The sequence below is a fragment of the Felis catus genome, chromosome A3 (assembly GCF_018350175.1).
Source record: "Felis catus isolate Fca126 chromosome A3, F.catus_Fca126_mat1.0, whole genome shotgun sequence".
Taxonomy (NCBI): domain Eukaryota; kingdom Metazoa; phylum Chordata; class Mammalia; order Carnivora; family Felidae; genus Felis; species Felis catus.
The window spans coordinates 79,407,471-79,433,130 of record NC_058370.1 but is presented as its reverse complement, the minus strand read 5'-3'; the positions used below and the strand labels follow the sequence as shown (position 1 = coordinate 79,433,130).

General features: G+C 36.1%; 1 protein-coding gene across 4 annotated transcripts in view; it reads left to right on the top strand.

Moving 5' to 3' along the window:
- USP34 (ubiquitin specific peptidase 34) overlaps positions 1-25,660 on the top strand; it is a 249,863-nt gene that overhangs the window by 48,896 nt on the left and 175,307 nt on the right. For 3 of the 4 annotated variants that reach the window (XM_045054250.1, XM_045054251.1, XM_045054249.1), the window contains exons 3-5: positions 8,241-8,661; positions 15,950-16,000; positions 16,162-16,311. In XM_045054250.1, coding sequence (XP_044910185.1) covers positions 8,241-8,661; positions 15,950-16,000; positions 16,162-16,311 — 622 coding nt within the window. Of the gene's footprint in view, positions 1-8,240; positions 8,662-15,949; positions 16,001-16,161; positions 16,312-24,181; positions 24,201-25,660 lie in introns of those variants that run through there. The other variant, XM_045054252.1, reaches the window with a different exon arrangement.

Genomic DNA, 25,660 nt, shown 5'->3' with positions numbered 1-25,660 from the left:
AACTTACTAACCATGAAATCATGACCTGATCTGAAACCAAGAGTCGGACACTTAACTGGTGCCCATGTACTATTTTCCACAGTCACTGTACCAGTTTGCATTCCCACCTGCAGTGCATGAGGGTTCCTTTTTCTCCACATCTTTGCCAGCAATTTTTTCTTATGGTTTTGATTTTGGCCATTCTGACAGATTTGAGGTGATAGCTCATGGTGGTATTGATTTGCATTTCCCTGATGATAAGTAATGACATGTCTTTTCGTGTGTCTGTTGGTCATCTGTATGTCTTCTGCCCATTTTTAATTGTGTTATTGTGTGTATGTGTTGAGTTGTGTAAGATCTTTATATATTTTGGATATTAACCCTTTATCAGATACATCATTTGCAAATATCTTTTCCCATTCAGCAGGTTGCCTTTTTTAGTTTTGTTGATTGTTTTATTATCTCTGCAGGGACTTTTTATTTTGATGAATTCCTAATAGCTTATTTTTGCTTTGGTTTCCTTCGACTCAGGAGACATACGTAGAAAAATGTTGCTATGCCTGATGTCAGAGAAATTACTGCTTGTGGTCTCTTAGGAATTTTGTTTTTAAATGTTTATTTTGAGGCGGGGGGGTGGTGCATGTGTTTACACGTTGGGGAGGGGAAGAGGAAGAGAGAGAGAATCCCAAGCAGGCTCTGGGCTGTCAGCTCAGATCCTGACAAGGGGCTTGATCCCACGAAGTGTGAGACCATGCCCTTAGCCAAAATGAAGAGTCAGATGCTCAATCGACCGAGCCACCCAGGTGCCCCTTTCTGGGATATTTATGGTTTCAGGTCTCACATTTAAGTGCTTGCTCCATTTAGAGTTTATTTGTGTGTATAGTGTAAGAAAATGGTCTAGTTTCATTCTTTTGCACATAGCTGTCCAGTTTTCCCAACACCATTTGTTGGAAGAGACTGTCTTTTTCCCATTATTTTTATCCCGCTCCTCCTTTGTCAAAGATTGATTGACCCTCAAATCATGGGTTCATTTCTGGGCTTTCTATTCTATTCCACTGATCTATTTGTCTGTTTTTGTGCCAGTACCATACTGTTTAGATTAGTACAGCTTTATAATATAACTTGAAGTCTAGAATTGTGATACGTCCAGATTTGTTATTCTTTTTCAAGATTGCTTTGGCTTTTTGAGGTCTTTGTGGTTCCATACAAATTTGGGGATTGTCCTAGTTCTGTGAAAAATGCCATTGGTATTTTGATAGGGATTGCATTAAATGTGTAGATTGCTTTGGGTAGTATGAATATTTTAACAATATTTGTTCTTTGAACCCACGAGCATGGAATGTCTTTCCATTTCTTTGTGTTGTCTTGAATTTCTTTTCTTTTCTTTTTTAATGTTTATTCATTTTTGAGAGAGTGAGAGAGAGAGAAAATGCAAGTGGGGGAAGAGCACAGGTAGAGAGGGAGACAGTGAATCCCAAGCAGGGTCTGCACTGTCAGAGCAGCAGTCTTGCAATTTTACTGAATTCATTTTTCAGCTCTAGTTTTTGGTGGAGTCTTTAGGGTTCTGTATGTGTAGTATCATGTCATCTGCAAATAGTGAGAATTTTACTTCGTCCTTACATTTTGGATACCTTTTATTGCTTTTTCTTGTCTGATTGCTATGGCTAGGACCTTTTACTACTATGTTGAATAAAAGTAAGAGCGGACATGCTCATCTTAGGCGGAAAACTCTAAGTTTTTCACCATTGAGTATGTTGTTAGCTGGTAGTTTTTCATATATGGCCTTTATTATGTATGTTTTTCTAAACCTACTAGCTTGTTCTTAAATGTAACCATATTCTACTCAGGCAGCATGTAACTCTACTTGGATAAGAAAGTCTTATCAGGGTGGTAATAATAGGAGTAGGACTAGGAAAAACATAGGATAAGCTTAGATAGGGGAAGGGTATGTAAGAGATTGGTATATAAATAGAAGTGGTATGTACAGAGTTTAAAAAGTAAATGCAAAAAGGACTGTAATAAAGTTCATTGTCCCCTATCTCTTCAGTTCCCCTTCTGCTTTCAACTCTTTCAGATGTTGGGGTTTTTTTTCATATTAGAAAAAAATTTTTTTTTACTGTTTTTATTTATTTTTGAGACAGAGAGAGACAGAGCATGAGCAGGGGAGGGGAAGAGAGGGAGGGAGACACAGAATCCGAAGCAGGCTCCAGGCTCTGAGCTGTTAGCACAGAGCCCAATGCGGGGCTCGAACTCCCAGACCGTGAGATCATGACCTGACCCGAAGTCGGACGCTCAACCGACCTAGCCACCCAGGCGCCCCCAGATGTTGGTTTTGATATTAACTTCTATATTCTGAAATAGTTTTATTATATTGCTGTTGCTTCATGTATCAATTAAAAAGATTTTTTTTTAATGTTTATTTATTTTGAGAGAGAGAGAGCACAAGCAAGGGAGTGGCAGAGAGAGAGGGAGACACAGAATCTGAAACAGGCTCCAGGCTCTGAGCTGTCAGCACAGAGCCTGACGCAGGGCTGAAAGTCATGAGCTGTGAGATCATGACCTGAGCCAAAGTCAGACACTCAACCGTGTGAGCCACCCAGACACTCCTCAATTTTAAGTCCACCCTGTGAACTTCCTTTTCGGATACATAAAGATTACATTCTTTTACCCTTTCCCTTTCTCTCAGGGTAATTGATGAGCCAAAAAAAGTTCTGTGACTTATTTTATATTTTACAAGAAGTAAGTTCTTGTTTATCTTTTGTTTCCAAGAGTTTCCTGGCGTGTTTTAAAATTTTCCAGGTGTGAGTCACTGATTCATTCCAAATTCTTCAACTCTTCTTAATACTAAGTTTTATATTTTTATATATCATTATATGATTAGTTTTTTCCCTCCCTTTCCCTTCTCCCAAATCTCCTTTGTCCTTTATCTTCCTACTCCAATTATTGATTTTTCATTAGGGATACTAAATAGCTATCTTCTCTTCAGATCATCCTTGAAATTCCTTTTGCTTTTATATTGTTTTGGATCTCCAGTTTCCAGGATTCTACGTGGACATTGTTTTTGGTTTACTTCTTTGTTTTGTTAAGATGACATCTTTTCTGAGAAAGGGTGCATGGGAGACAGGTGTTTTTTATACCCTTCAGACCTAAGAGTTTTTGTTCTACCCTTAATCTTGAAGACTTCAATACAGAATTCTGGGTAGAAAATTATATTCTTTAAAAAATTTAAAAGTATTGCTCCATTGTATTCTAGCTTCTGATATTGCTGTGAGGTTTTTTATTTTTTTATTTTTATGTTTTTTGAGAGAGCAAGTGTGAACAGGAGGAGAGGGGATGGGGAGGGGGAGAGAGAATCTTAAGCAGGTTCCATGCTTAGTGGGGAGCCCAGTGTGGGGCTCCATCCCACGACCCTGGGATTCTGACCTGAGCTGAAATCAAGAGTCAGATGCACAACCTACTACTGAACCACCCAGGTGCCCCTTCTTTGATTTTTTTTTTTTTTTTTTTTTTTTTTTTAAAGTAAGCTCTACTTCCATCATGGGGCTTGAACTCCTGACTCTCAGATCAGGAGTCACATCCTCTGCAGATTGAGTCAGCCAGACCTCTTCCACCCCCATATAGCTTTGGAGAAGTATTAGCTATTTTTATTCCTGAGCTCCTTCTTGTCACTCTTTCCACTCTCCCTGAAAGCTTTTAGGATCTTTATCCCTGCTCAGTTTTAGAAATTTCATGATGAGGGGCACCTGGGTGGCTCAGTTGGTTAAGCATCCAACTCTGGGTTTCTGCCCAGGTTACAGTCTCACAGTTTGTGGAATCAAGCCCTGCATTGGGATTCATATTCATTCATTCATTCTCTCTCTCTCTCTCTCTCTCTCTCTCTCTCTCTCTCTCTCTCTGTGTGTGTGTGTGTGTGTGTGTGTGTGTGTGTGTGTACCTCCCTCCCTCTCAAAATAAACTGAAAAAAAGATTCATGATGGTAGGTGTTTTGGTGGGTTTTTCGGTTATGAAATATTTTGTAATTTCATCATTTCCAAACCTTCAGATTTTGTATTATGTCTTCTTGGAAGTATTATTAGTCAGATATTATGTCTTCTTGGTTGATGGTATACTTTCCTTTTTCTCCCCATTATTTTTCTTTGTCTCCACCACTTTTTGGAAATTTTTTTACTTTTACCTTGTGGAACTTTTGTTGAATTTTACAAATTGGCAGATTTTAATTTTATTTCTTATTTATTTTTAATGTTTATTTTTGAGAGAGAGAGAGAGAGAGAGAGAGAAAGCGAGCATGAGTGGGAGAGGGACAGAGAGAGAGGGAGACATAGAATCTGAAGCAGGCTCCAGGTTCTGAGCTGTCAACGCAGAGCCTGATGTGGGGCTCGAACTCACAAGCCATGAGATCATGACCTGAGCTGAAGTCGAACACCCAACTTACTGAGCCACTCAGGCACCCCATCTTATTTATTTATTTTTAAAGTTTTATTTATTTATTTAAGTAATCTGTGCATTACATGTGGGACTCCAATTCACGACCCCAAGATCAAGAGTTGCATGCTCTTCTGACTGTCAAATTGCTATAATTCTAATGGGGTTTTAAAGTGTGATTGATGTGTATGCAAAAGCTATATAATGTATATATGTACACATTGAAGGTCTCTTTTGTAGTTTGAATGCATTTTTTAATAGTATTCTGTTCTTGTTTCAGTAATCCACTCTTTGTTTCTGAGGACATACATTATTAAAACGTTTTTTCTTTCTTCATTTTATCTACATTCTTTGAATTTCTTTTTACCATTTGTTTTGACCTACCTTTAGTGATGCAGCTTTCCTTGCTTGTCTTATTGGTTATCTTTACATGGTTAAGAGATGAGCATTCAAAGATGGCTTAGAAGTTCTTTGTTGGGGCCATCTCAGATGTTGGCCCACGCCGTAGATTGGAAAATGGTGAGCAAGCTTCATTACCAGGGATAAGTAGGCTTTTCTCTTAGGTCATTCATATTCTCTAAGAGAAATGTCTTCAAGTCTTTGGCCTTGAGATATTTTAGTCTGGTTGTTGGGTGGGGCATGTTAGTTGGAGAGATTTCCCAGTCGTAGTATCACATAGTTCTCTTCCTTTCAGTGTCTTTTATCATCCCTGTCTTCAGCATCAGTTTTTCCTGAACTTAATCTTGTTCGTTTTATGTACAGGAGGAAACTTCTTGTTTGCCTGGATCAAGTAGGAATAGTATCCTGGCTACCTAGGAATCTGCAGGTTTTAACCGTACCTTTCATTTAGTCCTATTTTCTGCCCAATGCTTCATCTCTGCCTTTAGAGGTATCTGATGGTCTTTGTTCTTAAGCCTTTTCAGTGTTCTGTGGTGTGGATATTTTTGTTGATAAATCCTTCTATAGCCTCTTCCAAGTTTATTTCTCCTGCTCTCAGTTACTATTACTCCCTTTGCTGTCATCCAAAATTTGTTGCCATTTGTTAACTGTTCTTCCATTATCTCTTACCGTATGGAGTTAAGTCTTTTTTCTTTCAGTATATTTGTAGTGAGGTTTAGAACAGAGAAGAAATAAACTTAAGTGTAAAATCAAGCTGGGCTTAACTGAAAGTGATGTTTTATTTAAAAAACACACATTCTCTTCTCCCTGTCCCCCGCATTGTGGGTAGGGAAATATAGAGAAATGCTCTGTTGAGAATTAAAATGCCTAGACTTTTCAGAATTGAGTGTCATACAATAAAATGTGTAAGTTATGTAATAATTAAAGATAAATGTGTATATGTGTTTATTGTCACTTCGATTCTTAGTTCTTGAATTTGTATATTTTGGGTCTGTAAGAACCTAGATGCAGTTTGCTCTTTGTTCATACATAAGTTTTGTCTTTTTAAGATTAGTTTCCTCGTCAGTTAGATGCCCATTTCCTGCCAATAAACTTTATTTTTTATTTTTTTTAATTTTGTTTATTTGAGAGAGAGAGCGAGTGAGCGTATGCACGTGTATGAGCAGGGGAGAGAGGTGGAGGGGAGGAAGGGAGAAAGAGAGGATCTTAAACAGGCTCAGGGGGGAGCCTGACGTGGGGCTTGATCCCCCGATCCTGGAATCAAGAACTGAGCCGAAATTAAGAGTTGGACGCTCAACTGACTGAGCTACCCAGATGTTCATGAATTTACTTTTTTAAAGTTTTTATTTAATTAATTTCTACACCCAACATGAGGCTTGAACTCATGACACTGAGAACAAGAGTTGCACGCTCTTTCAACTGAGCCAAACAGGCACCCCCTTGGCATTGAATTTTTAAAGTAAATTTGACTGTTTCTTTGGCTTTCCTAATCTAAATCTGACCTCAAGGTCTTTTTTGGGAAGGAACTAAGATTCTTTTCTTGCTAAAGAAAGATATTCCAGTGTATAATCCTTCACTTTGAACTTGATTTTTCTTGAACCTAAAGAAAAGCTATTTGTCAGAAAAATACCAACAGTAATATGTTGATTTTTTTTTTCCAGAGGAAATTGTAATAATACAGAATTTTAAAGGTGGAGGAGTTCTTAGAGATAAAATCTCTTTCATTTTGCTAACTGAGAAGACAGGCCTGATGTATTATTTATCTATTTCTGTGTAACAAATTACTCAAAAAGTAGTATCTTAAAACAATAAACATTTATTATCTTTAGAGTTTTTATGGGAGTGGAATTTGGGAGTGGTTTTGCTGGTTCTTTGTGGCTTGGATTTCTTATGAGTTACTGTTGAGGTTTTGGTCAGGTTATGGTCATCTCAGGCCTCATGTGGGGCTGGAGGGTCTGCTTCCAAGTTGGCTCACTTACTTGGTTGGCAAGCTGGTGCTTATTAGTAGTATGAGCTCTTTTTTTTTTTTTTTTTCCTTTTTTTTTCTCATCTGGACCACTCCAAGGGCTCTTGGACTATTTAAAAAAATTTTTTTTAACATTTATTTATTTTTTGAGAGACAGAGAGCAGGAGCAGGGGAGGGGCAGAAAGAGAGGGAGATACAGAATCCGAAGTAGGCTCTAGACTCTGAGCCATCAGCACAGAGCCCGATGTGGGGCATGAACTCACAAACCATGAGATCATGACCTGAGCCGAAGTCGATGCTTAACCGACTGAGTCACCCAGATGCCCCCTGGACTATTTTACAGCATATAATTGGCTTCTCTCAGAGCAAGTGATTCAAAAGAGAGCAAGGCTGAGTGGCACTGTCACTTATGACCTAGTTTCAGATGTCACACAGTCATTTTTGCCACATTCCACATAGATTTTAGTTATTAAGTATGTTCCACATTCAAGGGGAGGAAAAGTGGGCTTCACTGTTTAAAGGGAAGAATATTAAAGAGTTTATGGCTATACTTCAAATTTGCCACACTTGGAGAAATGAGATGATGTCTACATGGTCATAAAGGGAGTTGGTGCTCTATTTGGACTACAGTATAGATGATTTAAATTGATAATATAACTAGGTAAGTAATGGTTTTTCAGTTGTCATCCATCATTGGAAAGAATTATTCTTATAATCTGGTACTTGATGATCATTTATTTATTGATTTACCAGACTCTTTGATTATCCACAGTGTGCCAGGCATTAATGCTAACTGAACATGTCTTAACTAGATTTGTGTGTAATAAGTTACTCTTACTGTGTTTATTTATGTATACACACACACACACACACACACACACACACACACACACACACACTCACACATGCTGAAGAGTGTGAGTGTATATTATTCCTAAATGCTTTTCATTAGCCAAAGAGGGTAGGAATGCCCTTCCCAAGTTAGCCTTCAAGCAAATTAGTAATGTTAAAATACATTTTTTTTTACTACTTGGTTGCAAATCCCTTTATGTAAAATAAAACAGCTTTACTAATAAGGTTTTTATTTTAGTCAGTTTCCTAATATTTACTAAACATATATGAAGTACTCAGTGCTTAGAGAAGCAAAGATAGATGCCACAATTCTTGTTTTTAAATGGTTCTTTATATGGAAAAGCAGATAAATATCTAGATAACACTGAAGACTATAGCTGTCAACCTAATTTGGTGACTTTTTACTAACCGAAGTACCAGTTTTTGGTGTGATGCTATCTTTATAAATGACTGTAGTGCTACCCTGTCAGGAAAAAGGAGACCAAAACTTTAAAAAAAAAAAAAAAAAAAAAAAAAAAAGGTACTTTAGGATTTGCCGATTTGTAATTTTTATATTACTTGAAATATACAATTGTCTCTCTAGAAAGCATTAATTTATTGAAAAATTTTCTTTCTCTTATAGGCAATGTCTATGCTGCTTCAAGGAATATAAGCATTTGGAGATTTTTAACCAAGTAGTGTGTGCACTTATTAACTTAGTGATTGCCCAAGTTCAAGTACTCCGGGACCAGCTTTGTAAACATTGTACTACTATTAACATAGATTCCACGTGGCAAGATGAGAGTAATCAAGTGGAAGAACCACTGAGTATAGAAAGAGAGTGTAATGAAGGAAGTACAGAAAGACAAAAATCAATAGAAAAAAAATCAAACTCTACAAGAATTTGTAATCTGACTGAGGAGGAATCTTCAAAGAGTTGTGATCCTTTTAGTTTATGGAGTACAGATGAGAAGGAAAAACTCTTACTATGTGTGGCAAAAATTTTTCAAATTCAGTTTCCTTTATATACCGCGTACAAGCATAATACTCATCCTACTATAGAGGTATGTGAAAATAGGTATTGTGAATTTTAAGTAATACTAAGTTATAGTTGTCAATTTTTCCTGAATAAAGACAGTTATTATTGATGGAAAAATTTATAAAAATAACTACTGTTAGGAAAAAGTATTCCAGTTTTCTCTAAACCATTTTAGTAGCAACTTGGGTTGAACATTTGCTCAACATAGTCCTATTAAGGAAAGATTCACAGATTGAACTCCTAAGAATTAAACTGTCAGTGATATAAAACATTTTGCTGATGTACACTTATGCTGTAGTGTGATACTTTCAGAAAGTAATAATTGAGGAAAAAGAAGCAGGTGGAATTTTGAATTTTATTCTTAGAAACATTGGTAACAGTATTTGGAATTTCTCACATTAAGAAAACAAAGTATCCTTAACTACAAAGTTTTTTTTTTTTAATGTTTATTTTTGAGAGAGAGAGAGAGAGAGAGAGAGAGAGAGAGAGAGAGAGACAAGAGTGAGTGGGGGAGGGTCAGAGAGAGGGAGAGAATCTGAAGCAGGCTCCAGGCTGTGAGCTGTCAGCACAGAGCCCGATGCGGGGCTCGAACCCACGAACTTTGAGATCATGACCTGAGCTGAAGTTGGACACTTGACTGACTGAGTCGCTGAGGTGCCCCTTTAACTACCTGTTCTAAATGATAGTACTTTCTTTTATAATAAGTCAAGATGCTTGACATACTGCATTAGTGATACTTTTATAAGCCTTTCAAAGAGTTTAGAAACCCACCTTAGGTTTATTTAGATGATAGCATTACTTTATACACATGGTGGGAATTGAGACAGTTAATATGATAATGTGTTATGTAAGTGGCATAAAAAAACAGATCTGTTATTTCTCATGCTTGTCTGAGTTGGCTGGGCAATTCTATTGGTTTTATGTGGCCTCACTTAGGCAGTTGTATATTTACTTTGAGAGATGGAAGAGTTTAAAGGTCCAACATAGTTTCACTCACATGACTGACAGTTGGTGCTGGATGTTGTCTAGGGCTCCTTGGGTTTTCTCCACATGGCCTCTCATTCTCCACTAGAGTTGATTGGCTTCTTTACATGGTGATCTTAGAATTTCTCCAGGAAGACAAATGTGTAAGCTTGTATATAAGGCCTCTTAAGGTCCAGCCTCTGAAACAGTATAAATTCTACCACATTCTGTTTAAGCACTTAATGAGGGCAGTTCAGATTCAGGGGGGTATGAAGTAGACTCCATCTCTGGATGAAACACCTCATTTTAAAATTTAACAGATCTACCACATGCTTTTTAAAAAAGTCTGCCTATTTTCTCTGGCTTATTCTGTAATCTTCATATTGACTTCTCTAAACTTCTTTCTTCATCTGGAAAAAAGTAGTTCCTTACTGAAAATGTTTTCACATTGAATTGAGACTATTTAAAAACAGCCTAGGAGGTGCGTATTTCCCCTATTGGAATTTTCCATAAAAATATTTTAAAACATTGTGCTCTACTTTCTAGAATTCTTTGTTATCTTTCCATATAGAAACCTTTTAATGAATCATTTAGTAAACATCCTAAAAAATGTCAGCTCAGCATCCTTTTTATTTAAAAAAATTTAATAAATTTTTATTTTAAATTAATTATGCTTATTACAATATAATTAATTTAAATTTAATCTTTAAATTAAATAAATTTTATTTTATTTTATTTATTTATTTTTTTTTTAATTTTTTTTTTTTTCAACGTTTATTTATTTTTGGGACAGAGAGAGACAGAGCATGAACGGGGGAGGGGCGGAGAGAGAGGGAGACACAGAATCGGAAACAGGCTCCAGGCTCCGAGCCATCAGCCCAGAGCCTGACGCGGGGCTCGAACTCCCGGACCACGAGATCGTGACCTGGCTGAAGTCGGACGCTTAACCGACTGCGCTACCCAGGCGCCCCTAAATTAAATAAATTTTAATAAATTTAACTTAGTAGTTAAATTTAATTTTTGATTACATAATTTAATAAATTTCTCCAGTTAAAAATTTTTAACAGAACTCAGGTAATACTAAATCTGCTATTTTCTTCCTCAAATCAGTTTGCTCACCAGTTTATCATTTTTTAATGTTATTGGAAAAAAAAAATCTCCAAATATAAGCATACTCCCACTCCTCTACTTTCCTGTTTGAAATAAAGTGCCTCATTATTACTGTTATTGAGGATCAGTCATTCCATGTGACTCTTTGGTTGAAAGCAATAATTTCATGAGGTCTTTGAGGTAAAATTCTAATTAAAAAAAAAAACACCTTAGATGTAATACAATGTAATACAGTGCTACACAGAATTGTCATCTCCTTATACAGAATTTGTGTGCTTCTGTAATATTCTGTTCATAATATAGCTGTTTCCCAGGTTTCTGATATGTTAGTAATGTTTTATTACAAATTCTTGAAAAACGTATGGTTTCTGTCCTAGTGGCCATGTGGTTCTATGTGGTAGCAGTCATATTTAACTTTGATTTTAATTTGATCTTGATATTGACTTTTCTAAAGAAGCACAAATTGGCCAGGACTTTTCAGAAGATGATTCAGTACTCATGTGTTAATATTTAGATAGCTATGACTTTAGAAAACTGTCAACAACCTGATTTTATATAAAGGGCATTGGCTTACACGGGTTAAAAGTTTTGGTCAGGTTTGCAACGTATATTGCTGAGAATTGTAGAATTCAGGTCTTATTCTGGGGTGCCTGGGTGGCTCAGTCAAGTTAAGCATCTGAGTCTTGATTTCGGCTAAGGTCGTCATCATCACACGGTTGTGAGACTGAGCCTTGTGTTCGGCTGTGTGTTGAGCATGGAGACTACTTAAAATTCTCTCTCTTTGTTCTTCTCATCCACTCATGCTGTCTCTCTCTAAAATAAAATTAAAAAAACAAAAAACAAAGAATTCAGGTCTTACCCTGCTACACTGCTTCTCACATCACTTCAGACTAATCTCTGCAGCTATTGCTATCTTGCCAGTAGTGAATAAAGTAGGAACTTGGAGCCCCTCCTTCTCCCCATCCCTTCCTGTCTATATCCTGCTTTTCTTCCTATCAAAGTCAATAATATTTTAAAAGGTGTAGTAATTAGAAATAGGTATATTTAATTGAGGTTAAACTTTTTGGGGATGGGGACAAGGAGCTGTTGCATTCTTTTCTTAATTCTGAATCATTATGTGTAATTCTGTGAGGTGTTGCCCTAGTGTTCTAAGTTTTTTTCCAAAGTAAAGTGAAATGAGTATAAAAATTAGAGAAAAGAAGAGAAACATTGCCCTTGTTAAATATGTGAGATATGATTAGATAGACTTAAATATATACACTATGTTCCAGATTTCTGAATCTGGTTGGGTTTTCTCTTGCCACTTTCCACTGACTTTAATTTATGCTTTATTAAATTAAATTAAGTATTTTAAATTCACCCTTTTAATGTATACAATTTAATAAGTTGTAGTGTATTCCTACAGTTGTGCAACCATCACTAACTGAATCCCATACTGATTTATGACTTTTTTTTGTTTTATATTTATAGAATTCAGACGCTTAGATTTGTCTCTAATTTTGATAAACAGATGTACCTTATTCAAACTATTAAAAAAATAAACATTGACCATCTATTCTAGGAACTGCACTATTTATTGTGTATACAAAGTTGAATAATCTACAGTACTCACATTCAAGGAACAATCCTAAACAACTCAAATAGCTTGTTTGTCTTCTACTCATTATCTTCCTTGTCACCAATCTGTGTGGATGGCTTACTTCTGTAGAAGCGAATAGAAGCTCTGCTTGTTCATTTACAAGCAATTATAAGCCAATGGAGACTTTCTTGGATTGCATTTTATCACTATCCTCTCCTGAGCTTCTTTACTTTAAAGCTCTGCTGCCCAGTATGGTAGTGAACAGATAAATCTGGCTATTTAAGTTAACTAAAATTAAAATAAATTGAATTTGTTCTTCAGTCACACTAACCATATTTCTTTTTACTCTTTCTTTCTTTCTTTTTTCCTTTCTTTCTTTCTTTCTTTCTTTCTTTCTTTCTTTCTTTCTTTCTTTCTTTCCTTCTTTCCTTCTTTCCTTCTTTCCTTCTTTCCTTCTTTCCTTCTTTCCTTCTTTCCTTCCTTCCTTCCTTCCTTCCTTCCTTCCTTCCTTCCTTCCTTCCTTCCTTCCCATATTTTAAAAGCTCAGTAGTCACATGGGGCTCGTGGCTAGTGTATTGGACAGTGTAGACAGTATTTCCATCATAGCAGAGTGTTCTGTTTTGCAGAACTGTTGGAGAGTATGGCTTTGTTTGATTAGGTCTAGTCATTGGTGGTAAACTGTATGCTCTCCAGAATTGGTAGTCTTAATTTTCCATAACAGCAGATTATTTGATACGCTGATGACTTCTTTTTAAGCAAAAATTCTATTCCTAATTCACTGGCCTTCAGTTTTTCGTGGTTTGGTCATGGAGCAGCATTTGTTGGTTTGTTTGTTTTTAATTTAATTTTTATTTTTCTTAATGTTTATTTTGAGAGAGTGCATTTGTGGTAGGGAGGGATAGGGTGAGAGAGACTTCCAAGCAGGTTTCCCACTGTTGGCTCAGAGCCTGACCTGTGGCTCAGTCCCATGAACTGTGAGATCATGATCTAAGCCGAAGTCAAGTGTCAGATGGTTACCTGACCGAGCCACCTAGGCTCCCCCTTGTTTAATTAGATGTGGAATTACTTTCTTTTTTTTTCTTTAAAAAAAATTTTTTTTAACGTTTATTTATTTTTGAGACAGAGAGAGACAGAGTATGAACGGAGGAGGGTCAGAGAGAGGGAGACACAGAATCTGAAACAGGCTCCAGGCTCTGAGCTGTCAGCACAGAGCCTGACGCGGGGCTCAAACTCACGGACCGCAAGATATGACCTGAGCCGAAGTCGGCCGCTCAACCGACTGAGCCACCCAAGTGCCCCAAGGAATTACTTTCTGATTACTCATTTATTTCTCTATTTTCTCTTTTAAAGTTATAGGTCCCTCTCTGTAGTTCTAGAAATAGAGTGTCTTTATCTTATGTAATAAATGAGAGATTTTCTAAAAAGACAAAAACTAATAGGTTTCTTAAGGCCTTTTTAGGGATCAATTTAAAATTGGAACTTTTTTTTTTAAGTTTATTTATTTTGAGAGAGAAAGTGTGAGTTGGGGAGGGGCAGAGAGAGAGGTAGAGAGAGGAATACCAAGCAGGCTGTGCACTGTCATTGCAGATCTCAATGCAGGGCTTGAACCCATGGACCATGAGATCGTGACCTCAGCTGAAGTCGGACACTTAACCGACTAAGCCACCCAGGGGCTCCTAAAATTAGAACTTTGAAACAAAATTGATGTTGATTTGGATTTCAGGGAGCCTTCTTAGTATTGTTCATAATGTTGTTACCTATAGGTCTATGTTAACTCTTTATATACTACTAAAGATGAGATTTTAAAGACACCTTAGAATAATGTCTTCATATATTAAGAGTAGAAACAAGAAAGGATAAAATAGTTCTTTTGAGGAGTGAAAATAGAAGTAACCAAGTCCAAGAGGTGACATTTTGCACATCAGAATAGAATTCTGTTAGGACATTTTCTAGCTGTGTTCATGTTAGGCACTAGAAATCTTGACTCCAGTCTAATATTCCAGCATGGTTGATCTGGCCCATGAATCTTTAATACCACAGGTGTTCTTACATTCTGGATTTGTTGAAGACAGAAGGTTTGTTGAGAATAATTTAAAGCTTTACCTGTGGCCCTGCTAGTAGAAGCTCAGGAATAAATTTAAGTTTAGTATACTCGCTTTGACAGGTGTTTTGACCTGTCTTAGGACAGTTTTTGATTAGTTGGAAATGTTCTGAGAGTTTTATGTGATGCTCTCAATCAGTTGTTTTCGAACTTCATTTCAGCAATGGAATTTACATAAAGCAAGCAGGTAACAGCAATGAATGACAGGTTTCTTTGGTAGTGTTTTTCAGATGAAAGTATTAAACTTTCTGATAGAAAGATTTTCATTGTGACTAAAAAATACAGAATATACAAAATATAGACTTAAAAGAGCCTTGAACCTCTCCTTTCTCTATCATCAGAAAAACCATTGTTAGGAAATTAATTCAGATTATTTCCAGACATATAAAAAGTAAAGAAAATAAGATCAAGTTCGTAAATCCTAAGTTTTAAAAATGTAATACAAGGCAGTATCTTTTGATGCCTGTACATGTGGACCCACCTAGCTTTTTTTTTTTTTTTAAATTTTTAATGTTTATTTATTTTTGAGACAGAGACAGAGTTATGAATGGTGGAGGGTCAGAGAGAGAGGGAGACACAGAATCCGAAGCAGGCTCCAGGTTCTGAGCTGTCAGCACAGAGCCTTACGTGGGGCTCGAACTCACAGACCGTGAGATCATGACCTGAGCTGAAGTTGGAAGCCCAACCAACTGAGCCACCCAGGCGCCCCCACCTTAGCTTTTTAAAGGAATAACTTACCATAAGAATCAGTTGCTTAAAATATATAATTTAAACATGTTTTAGTAAGTTTACAGAATTGTGTTACCATTACCTCATTGCATTTTTACAACAGTTCCATTGTCCCAAAAAGATGCCTCGTGGCATTTCACCTTATTTTTGAAAGCTGTATAAGACCCTAGATGGTTATATCACATTTTAGCCATCCAGTTGATGGATATTTAAGTTGTTTCTAAGTTTGAGATATTATAAATAATTTCAGGTAAGCATCATTAAACTTTTCTAGCACTGCTTTTATTAGTTGTTAGGATAAATAACCAGAAGATGAATTGCTGGTTCAAAGAGAATGTGCATTTTAAATGTTGGTAGATATGGCCAAATTGCCCTCCAACAAGGTCATACCTGTTCATATTCTCGCCAACAGTGAATGAATATGCTATCAAGTAGTTTAAACCATATGTATACAAAGCACATTGTGGAATTTTTAGGTAAAAATTAAGTGGTTTTAAAATGTTATCTATTTTTGTGACAATTATCCCAATTCTTTATGGAGACATTTTTTATTGAAAAGGCAATATATATAGTATATAGTGTAGAGAGATTTCTTTGCAGAAGAGTTAAAATACATATTAGAACTGAAGCGTATAAGCTTCAGTTAGGAATATCATTATTCATGATGAGAAACAATTGCAAAAACCTGTTTCATGTTGTGTAAACTCAATCTATAGAATATTGTCTTTTTTTGAGTATATTTGATACAGAAATTGTATTTTTTTCTTCAGAGATTATTATCTTGTAGGGTGACCTAATTGTGTTTACTTTGTTTTTGTTTTTTTAAATCAGGATATATCAACCCAAGAAAGCAACATATTAGGGGCATTCTGTGATATGAATGTAAGTGTTTATGTTTTTCTTATTCTCAGGTTTATGGAAAATTCAGTTTTTTACTCATATAGGTCTTTGAGTTTATTTTTATATTTGGTCAGTATCTTTTCCATTTTGGTAATAAAATGAAAATTATTCCTGATGAGTTTAAATTTTTTTTTCCCCCTCAGGATGTAGAAGTACCATTGCATTTGCTTCGTTATGTATGTTTGTTTTGTGGGAAAAATGGCCTTTCTCTCATGAAGGATTGCTTTGAATATGGAACTCCTGAAACTTTGCCATTTCTTATAGCACATGCATTTATTACAGTTGTATCTAATGTAAGTATTGTTTGGAATTGGTTTTAATCTTGGGAATTAATGGCTTTAATAACATGAGTTTTATGTCCAGAAAAACAGGTTTTGAGTGGCTTGCATGTACAAGAATTTTTTTCCTTGGGTTATATTTTGAAAAAAATTGGGTACAGAAGCCTTTATAAAAGGTCTTATAATAAAAATGGAATTTGTATAAAGTAACTAATTTAAGTTAAATAAGTAAATTTAGATCTTTACTACTTGTGTGAACAGAAGTCTTATGTTAATTTTACTTTCCTTGCCTGTGATTTTGTACTGGGAAATTTTTGGCATTTTAGACTTTTAGTTACAAGATTGTTTGCTTAGGGTGCTACTACAGTGTGCCTGACTTTCTTCTGTATTAGAAGACTTAATAACATTTTTCTGCATTTGTAAAGAAGATAATTATTCTGTGTTGTAAATGTCAGTTACTGTGAAGCACAGTAAGTGTGGAAGCAGAGATACTTTGTTTTATTGAACTTTCTTTTTTTTGAGCTTCCCAGGTAATGAGAGTTTTACAAAGGGATGGTTTGTGGCAACCTGTGTTGAGCAAATCTATTGATGCCTTTTTTCCAATAAGTGGTTCACTTTATGTCATTCTTGTAATTCTTACCACATTTTAAACTTTTTCATTATTTTTATATTTGTAATGGTGATCAATGATTACAAATCACTAACCATCATAGGATGGTTAGTATTTTTTAACAACAAAGAATTTTAATTAAGGTTTATACATTTTTTTAGGTATATTTTTTCACATTTAATAGACTACAATATAGTATATACACAAGTTTTATATGTACTGGAAAACTAAAAAATTAGTTGGACTTGCTTTATTGTGACATTAGCTTTATTGTGGTGGTCTAGAACTGAACCTGCAGTATCTCCAATGTGTGCCTATAATGAAATTCAATACTGTTTCATAGGCATATTCACCGTTTGGTTATTTTATGAGAAGTACTTTTTCACGTCGTTTACTTGTTTTAAAAAATCACAATGTCTGCTTTTCCTTACAGATGTGTGAAGATTCCTTATGTTTCATATGCAAATCCCTTGTCTGACATACATATATTGCTAGTATCTTCTTCCAGTCTATGGTTTGCTTTTCATTCCCCTGTGTCTGTTAAGAGCTATTATTCCTCAATCTTAATGGTTTGTAATTTATCAAAGCGTTTTTTCATTTGTGGATGAAAAAGTCTTCTCACCCTAAGGTCATGAAGTTATTTTCTGATATTCTGGAAGTTGTATTGTTTTTCTTTCACATTTTGATTACAGCTCGATTGGAGTTGATTTTTGTGTATGGTGTGGGTGGTCAAGATTAATTTTCTTATAGACAAACCCTGGTTCTAGCAATTCAACAAAGACCGTCCTTTATTCTTTGTTTCCCAGTATAATTTTTGTTATAAATTAGGTGTGTTATGGGTCTGGGATCTCTAGCATATTACATTAGTCTCTTTGCTTAATCACATCATCTTAATTTCTGGAGCTTTATAATAAGTCTTGCTATCTAGTAAAGCAAATTCTACTTTCCTGTCATTCTTCTACGTTTTTATTTTTGTTTGTTTTTTTTTTTAGGTGTAATTGACATATAGCATTATATTAGCTTGAGGTGTAGAATGTAATAATTAATTTGTATATATTGCAAAATGTTTGCTACAATAAGTAGTTAACATCCAACACCATTCATGGTTAACAAATTTTTTTTTCTTGTCCTGAGAACTTTTAAGAACTATTCTTACTTTCAAGTATGCAATACAGTATTGTTAAGTACAGTCACCATGCTGTACATTACATTACCATACACTGTCATTCTTAAAGAGTGTTTTGTCTCCTCATGGACCTTTCCATTTGGAATCAACACCTAAGCTCTGCACATAAACATTTTGGGTTGCCATGAATCTATACATCATTCGGAGAGAACTGTCATCTCTTCAGTATTGAGTCTCCTTATCTGTAAATATGGTAAATGTGTTTTTATTTGCATGTTTTAAATTTCTCTCATCATATTTTTTTGTATTTATGTGTGGAGGTATTAATGTGCTTTTTTAAAACAATTTTTATTTTTTTTTTATTATTTTTTAAGTTTATTTTGAGAGAAAACATGCACGTGTGTGGTGGGGGGAGGGACAGAGAGAGAGGGAGACAGAGAATCCCAAGCATGCTCCATGCTGTTAGCACTGAGCCCAATGTGGGCTCGAACTCATGAACTGGGGCTTGAACTCACAAACCAGGAGATGATGACCTGAGCTGAAACCCAGAATCAGACGCTTAACCAACTAAACCACCCAGGCGTCCCTCTTCTGCCCATTTTTAATTGTGTGTGTGTGTGTGTGTGTGTGTTGAGTTGTGTAACTTTTTTTTTTAATATGAAATTTATTGTCAAAGTGGTTTCCATACAACACCCAGTGCTCATCCCAATAGGTGCCCTCCTCAATTCCCAGCACCACACTCCCCTCCCTCCCACCCCCCATCAACCCTCAGTTTATTCTCAGGTTTATTTCCCCTCCCCTGTGGTCTTCTACTTAGTTTCTCAGGATCCACATAAGAGTGAAAACATATGGTATCTGTCTTTCTCTGTATGACTTATTTCACTTAGCGTAACACGTTCCATTTCCATCCACGCTACAAAAGGCCATATTTCATTCTTTCTCATTGCCAAGTAATATTCCATTGTGTATAAAAACCACAATTTCTTTATCTATTCATCAGTTGATGGACATTTAGGCTCTTTTCATAATTTGGCTGTTGAAAGTGCTGCTGTAAACATCAGGGTACAAGTGCCCCTATGCATCAGCACTTCTGTATCCCTTGGGTAAATTCCTAGCAGTGCTATTGCTGGGTCCTAGGGTAGATCTGTTTTTAATTTTTTGAGGAACCTCCACACTGTTTTCCAGAGCGGCTGCACCAATTTTCATTCCCACCAACAGTGCAAGAGGGTTCCCGTTTCTCCACATCTTGGCCAGCATCTGTAGTCTCCTGATTTGTTCATTTTAGCCACTCTGACTGGCATGAGGTGGTATCTCTGTGGTTTTGATTTGAATCTCCCTGATGAGTGACGTTGAGCATCTTTTCATGCGCCTGTTGGCCATCCGGATGTCTTCTTTAGAGAAGTGTCTATTCATGTTTTCTGCCTATTTTTTCACTGGATTGTTTTTTGGGTGTGGAGTTTGGTGAGTTCTTTATAGATTTTGGATACTAGCCCTTTGTCTGATAGGTCATTTGCAAATATCTTTTCCCATTCCATTGGTTGCCTTTTAGTTTTGTTGATTGTTTCCTTTGCAGTGCAGAAGCTTTTTATCTTCATGAGGTCCCAGTAGTGTGTATGTGTTGAGTTGTATAAGTTCTTTTTTTTTTTAAGTTTTTTTATTTTTGAGAGAGACAGAGCGCAAGTGGGGGAGGAGCAGAGAGAGAGAGGGAGACACAGAACACGAAGCAGGCTGCAGCCCTGAGCTGTCAGCATAGAGCCCAATGCAGAGCTTGAACTTGGGAACTGAAAGATCATGACCTGAGCCAAAGATGGATGCTTAACTGACTAAGCCACCCAGGCGCCCCATAAGTTCTTTACATATTTTGGATATTAACTCTTTTTAATTTAATTTTTTTTAATGTTTTTTTTTTTGAGAGAGACAGAGACAGAGACAGACCAGAGGAGGGGCAGAGAGAGAGGGAGACACAGAATCTAAAGCAGGCTTCAGGCTCTGACCTGTCAGCACAGAGTCTGATGTGGGGCTCAAACCCAAGAACCTTGAGATCATGACCTGAGTTGAAATGCTTAACCCACTGAGCCACCCAGGTGCCCCTGGATATTAACTCTTTATCAGATATGTCATTTGCAGATATCTTTTCCCATTCAGTAAGTTTGCCTTTTTTAGTTTTGTTGATTGTTTCTTTGCTGTACAGCAAAGAAGTTTGCTTTGCTGTACAGCAAAGAAGTTTGATGAAGTTGTAATAGTTTATTTTTGCTTTGGTTTCCTTTGACTCAGGAGACATATCTAGGAAAATTTTGCTATGGCCGATGTCTGAGAAATTACTGCCTGTGGTCTTTTATAGGATTTTTATGGTTTCAGATAACACATTTAGGTCCTTAATCCTTTTCGGGTTTATTTTTGTTTATGATGTAAGAAAGTGGTCCAGTTTCATTCCTTTGCATGTAGCTACCCAGTTTTTGCACACCATTTGTTGAAGAGCTGTTTTTTCCCCAATGTATCTTCATTCCTCGTTTGTCAAAGATTAATTGACCCTATAATCGTGGGTTCATTTCTAGGCTTTCTATCCAATTCCATTGATTTGTGGGTTTCTTTTTGTGCCAGTACTGTATTGTTTTGATGACTACTGCTTTGTAATACAACTTGAAGTCTGGAATTGTGGTAACTCCAGATTTGTCTTTCTTTTTCAAGATTGCTTTGGCTGTTCGAGGTGTTTTGTGGGTGCATACAAATTTTGGAATTGTTCTAGTTCTGTGAAAAATGCCATTGGTGTTTTGATAGTAATTGTATTAAATGTGTAGATTTCTTTGGGCAGTATGAATCCATGAGCATGGAATGTCTTTCCATTATTTTGTGTTAACTTGAATTTATCAGTGCTTTATAGTTTTTGGAGTATAGGTCTTTCACTTCAGGTTAAGTTTATTCCTATGTGTATTTTATTAATTTTGGTGCAGCTGTAGATGGGATTGTTTCTCTTAATTTTTCTTTCTGCTGCTTTATTATTAGTGTACATAAATGTAGTCAGTTTCTGTACATTGATTTTGTATCTTGCAATTTTATTGAACTCTTGCTCAGTTCTGTTACCTTTTTGTGGAGCCTTTAGGGTTCTGTATATGTAGTATGTCATCTGCAAATAGAATTTTACTTCTTCCTTAACCAATTTGGGTACCTTTCTTTTTCTTCTCTGATTACTAGGATTTCTTTCTTTTTCTTTCTGCCTTGCTTTTCTTTCCTTCCTTCCTTCCTTCCTTCCTTCCTTCCTTCCTTCCTTCCTTCCTTCCTTCCTTCCTTCCTTCTTTCTTTCTTTCTTTCTTTCTTTCTTTCTTTCTTTCTTTCTTTCTTTCTTTCTTTCTTTCTTTCTTTCTTTCTTTCTTTCTTTCTTTCTTTCTTTCTTTCTTTCCTCTTCCTCCCTCCCTTCCTTTTTTAATGTTTATTTAGTTTGAGAGAGAGAGAGTGTGTGTGTGAGCAGGGAAGCGGGGGAGAGAGAGGGGAGAGAGACTCTCAGGCCCACTCCGTGCTGTTAGCACAGAGCCTGGTGCTGAACTCAAGAACCTTGAAATCGTTACCTGAGCCGAAATCAAGAGTTGGACGCTTAACCGACTGAGCCACTCAAGCACTCTTGGTTGCTAGGATTTCTACTACTATGTTGAATGAACGTAGTGAAAATGGACATCCTGTCTTGTTTCTGACCTTAGGGGAAAAATTCTCAGTTTTTTACCACTGAGTCTGATGCTGGCTCTGGGCTTGTTTGTTTAATTTCTTTTAAATGTTTTATTTATTTTTGAGAGTAAGAGCACAAGCAGGAACAGGGAAAGGACAGAGAAGGAGAGAGGGGGGAACAGAAGATCTGAAGTGGGCTCTGCACTAACAGCAGCAAGCCCGATGCGGGGCTCCAGCTCACAAACTGTGAGATCATGACCTGGGCTGATGTCGGATGCTCAGCCAACTGAGCCACCCAGGTGCCCTGGCTCTGAGTTTTTCATATAAGACCTTTATTATGTTGATAATATATTCCCTCTAGACCTGCTTTGTTGTAGTTTTTTATTGTGAATGAATGTTGTAATTTTCAATAGAAGCAGAGAAACCATTTAACAATGATATGTTTTTTATCCTTTCTCATTGATTGATTTCATGTGTCTGATTGATTTATGAGTATTGAACCATCGTGCATCCTGGAAATAAATCACACTTGATTGCAGTGTATGATTTTTTTATTGTATTATTTATTTGGTTTGACAATAATTTTGAGGACTTTTGCATCTATATTCATGAGGGAGATTGGCCTATAATTCTCTTTTTTTTGGTGGTGTCTTTGTCTGGTTTTGGTATCAGGGTGATATTGGCGTCATAGAATGTGTTTGGAGATTTTCCTCCCGCTTGTATTTTTTGGAATAGTTCCAGAAGAATAGGTATTAACTCTTATTTAAATGTTTCATAGAATTCATTTGTGAAGCCATCTGGTCATGGACTTGTGATTTTGGGGAGTTTTTTGATTACTGATTCACTTCATTGTTGGTATATGGTCTTTTAAAATTTTCTGTTTATTCCTTCTTTAGTTTTATACAAACTGTACAAATACAGTTGTTTGTATTTCTGTAACATTGTTATTTCTCTTCTTTTATTGGTGATTTTTTTTCTTTGAGTTTTCTCTCTCTTTTTTTAGGAGTCTCCCTAGGGGTTTATTAATGTTGTTGATCTTCTCTAGGAACCAGCTCCTGGTTTCATTTCATTGATCTGTTCTATTGCTTTTTAAAATTTGTGTATCCTTTATTTCTGCTCTGATCTTTATTATTTCCTTTTTTTTTTTTGGCTGGGTTTAAGTTTTGTCTGTTTTTCTAGTTTCTTTAGGTGTAAAGTTAGGTTGTTTGAGATTAGTCTTTCTTCTTGAGGTAGGCCTGTATTGTTATATGCTTTCCTCTTACTTTATTTTATTTTAAAATAGTTTGTTTTTAAGTAATCTCTATACCCAACGTGGGGTTTGAATGCACAACCCAGAACTCAGCAGTCGCATACTCCACCAACTGAGCCAGCCAGCTGCCCTTCTATACTTCCCTCATAGAACCACTTTTGCTGCATCTTCAAGATTTTGTTGTGTTTTCATTTTCATTTGTTTCTGTGTAATTTATGATCTCTTTTGTTATTTTTTGGTTTACCTGTTATTTAGTAGCGTGTTATTTAAACTCCTTCTATTTGTGATCTTTGCAGATTTTTTCTTGTGGTTGATTTCTGTTTTCATAGCATTGTTGTTAGAAAAGATGCGTGGTATGACTTTGATTGTTTTGAATTTGTTGAGATTTTTTTTGGCCTAATGTGTGATCTGTTTTGGAGAATGTTCCATGTGCCCTTATAAATAGTGTTCATTCTGTATTAGGGTGGAATGTTCTGAATTTGTCTATGAAGTCCATGTCCAGTTTGTCATTCATTGCCACTGTTTGCTTGTTTATTTTGAATGATCTATTTATTGATGTAAGTAAGGGGTTGTTAAAGTCCCCTACTGCTATTACTGTCAGTTGTTTCCTTTGTTATTAACTGTTTTATGTATTTGGGTGCTTTCAGGTTGGGTGCATAAATATTTACAATTGTTATATCCTCTTGTTGACTTGTCCCCCTTATTATTATTATATAGTGTCTTGGTCTCTCATTATAATCTTTGTTTTAAAGTCTTATTTTGCTGAGTATTCTACCTCAGCTTTCTTTTGACATCCATTTGCATGATAAATGTTTCTCCATCCTCTCACTTTTAATCTCCAGGTGTCTTTCAGTGTGAAGTGAATCTCTTATAGTCTGTATATAGATGGATCTTTTTTTTTTTTTTTTTTTGGTCTATTTCATCAGTGTGGTCTTTTGATTGGAGTGTTTAATCCATTTGCATTCAAAGTAATTAATGATTAGCTGAACTGAAGCTTTCAGGTTTGGCCAATTTATATATATGTACCAACATATTCTCAAACAAGACATCTAAATTATTAGATAAATATTCTTTTTATAGTAATTCCACACCTCTGTCCATTTTGCATACAGGTCACCTGCACTAATTTATGACATTCTTCATACTCTTGAGACTCTCCATAGGGGTTCACTAATGACAGTCCAGGTGTGAGGAATAAAACTTGGTTTCCCTGCTAAAAACAAAAAACAAAAAACAAAAAAACCCAAAGTAATTATTGATAGGTATGTATTTATTGCCATTTTGTTACTTGTTTTGTGGTTTCTCTAGATTATTTCTTTCTAAAATTTTTTTTCTTTACTTTTGAGAGAGAGACAGAGTACATGGCGGTGGGGAGGTGCAGAGGAGAAGGAGACAGAATCTGAAACAGGCTCCAGGCTCTGAGCTGTCAGCACAGAGCCTGACGCAGGGCTTGAACCTGCGAACAATGAAATTATGACCCAAGCTGAAGTTGGACACTTAACCATCTGAGCCACCCAGACACCCCTCTCTAGATTTTTTCTGATCCTTTCTTCCCTTGTGCTCTTTTCTGGTTTGTTGGCTTTAGTGATATACCTGGATTCCTTTTACTTTATTGTTTACATATTTACTACTGGTTTTTGATTTGTGGTTCCCATTAAGTTTGTATATAACATCTGTGTATAGCAATCTATAAGTTAATGGTCACTTAAATTTATTTTTTTAGAGAGAGAGTGTGCACATGTGCAAGCAGGGGTGGGGCAGAGGGAGAGGGAGAGAGAGAATCTTAAGCAAGCTCCACACCCAGTGTGGAGCCTGACACAGGGCTTGATCTCACAACTGTGAGATCATGACCTGAGCTGAAATCAAGAGTCAGACACTTAACTGAGCCACCAGGTGCCCCAAGTTTATTTTTTTAATGGTTTTATTATTATTACTTTTTTAAATTTTAGGTTCCCAGTCTAGTTAACATACGTTATTCTATTAGTTTCTGCTTAAGTTTAAATCCGTTTTTACTCTTCTTCTCTTGACGTTTTAGGTGTATGATGTAAATACTCCATCCTTTTATTTTATGAATCCCTTGACCAGTTTTTATGGAAATACTTATTTTTATTGCTTTTGTGTTTGTTTGTTTTTGTTTTTACTTTTCATCCTCTCACAGTCTTTCCTTGTTACTCCAAGAGCCCCCTTTCTTGTAGGTCTGGTTTAATGGTCATAAAACCCTTTACTTTTTCTTAGAGAAACTCTCTCTCCTATTCTGAATAGCAGAGCACTTTGAATATATCATGTCACTCCTTTCCTGTCTACAAAGTTTCTGCTGAAAAATCTGGTGATAACCTTATGGGTTTCCCTTGTATGTAACTGTCTTTTGCTGGTTTAAACATTTTTTCTTTATTGCTACTTTTCGCCATTTTAATTAATACGTGTCTTGGTGTGGACATCTTTAGGTTGAATTTTAGGGGGGATTTGTGCCTCTTGGATTTGGATATCTGTTTCCTTCCCCAGATTAGGGAATTTTGCAGTTATTATTTTTTAAATGAGTTTTCTGCCCCTCCCATTGCTCTTTATTCTTCTGAGATCCCTATAATTCAAATGCTATTAACACTTAATGGAGTCACTGCGTTCCCTAAGTCTATTTAGTTTTCATAATTTTCTTTCCTCTTTTTTGCTCAGCTTAGTTACTTCCCATTACTGTCTTCCAGGTCATTAATTCATTCCTCTGCTT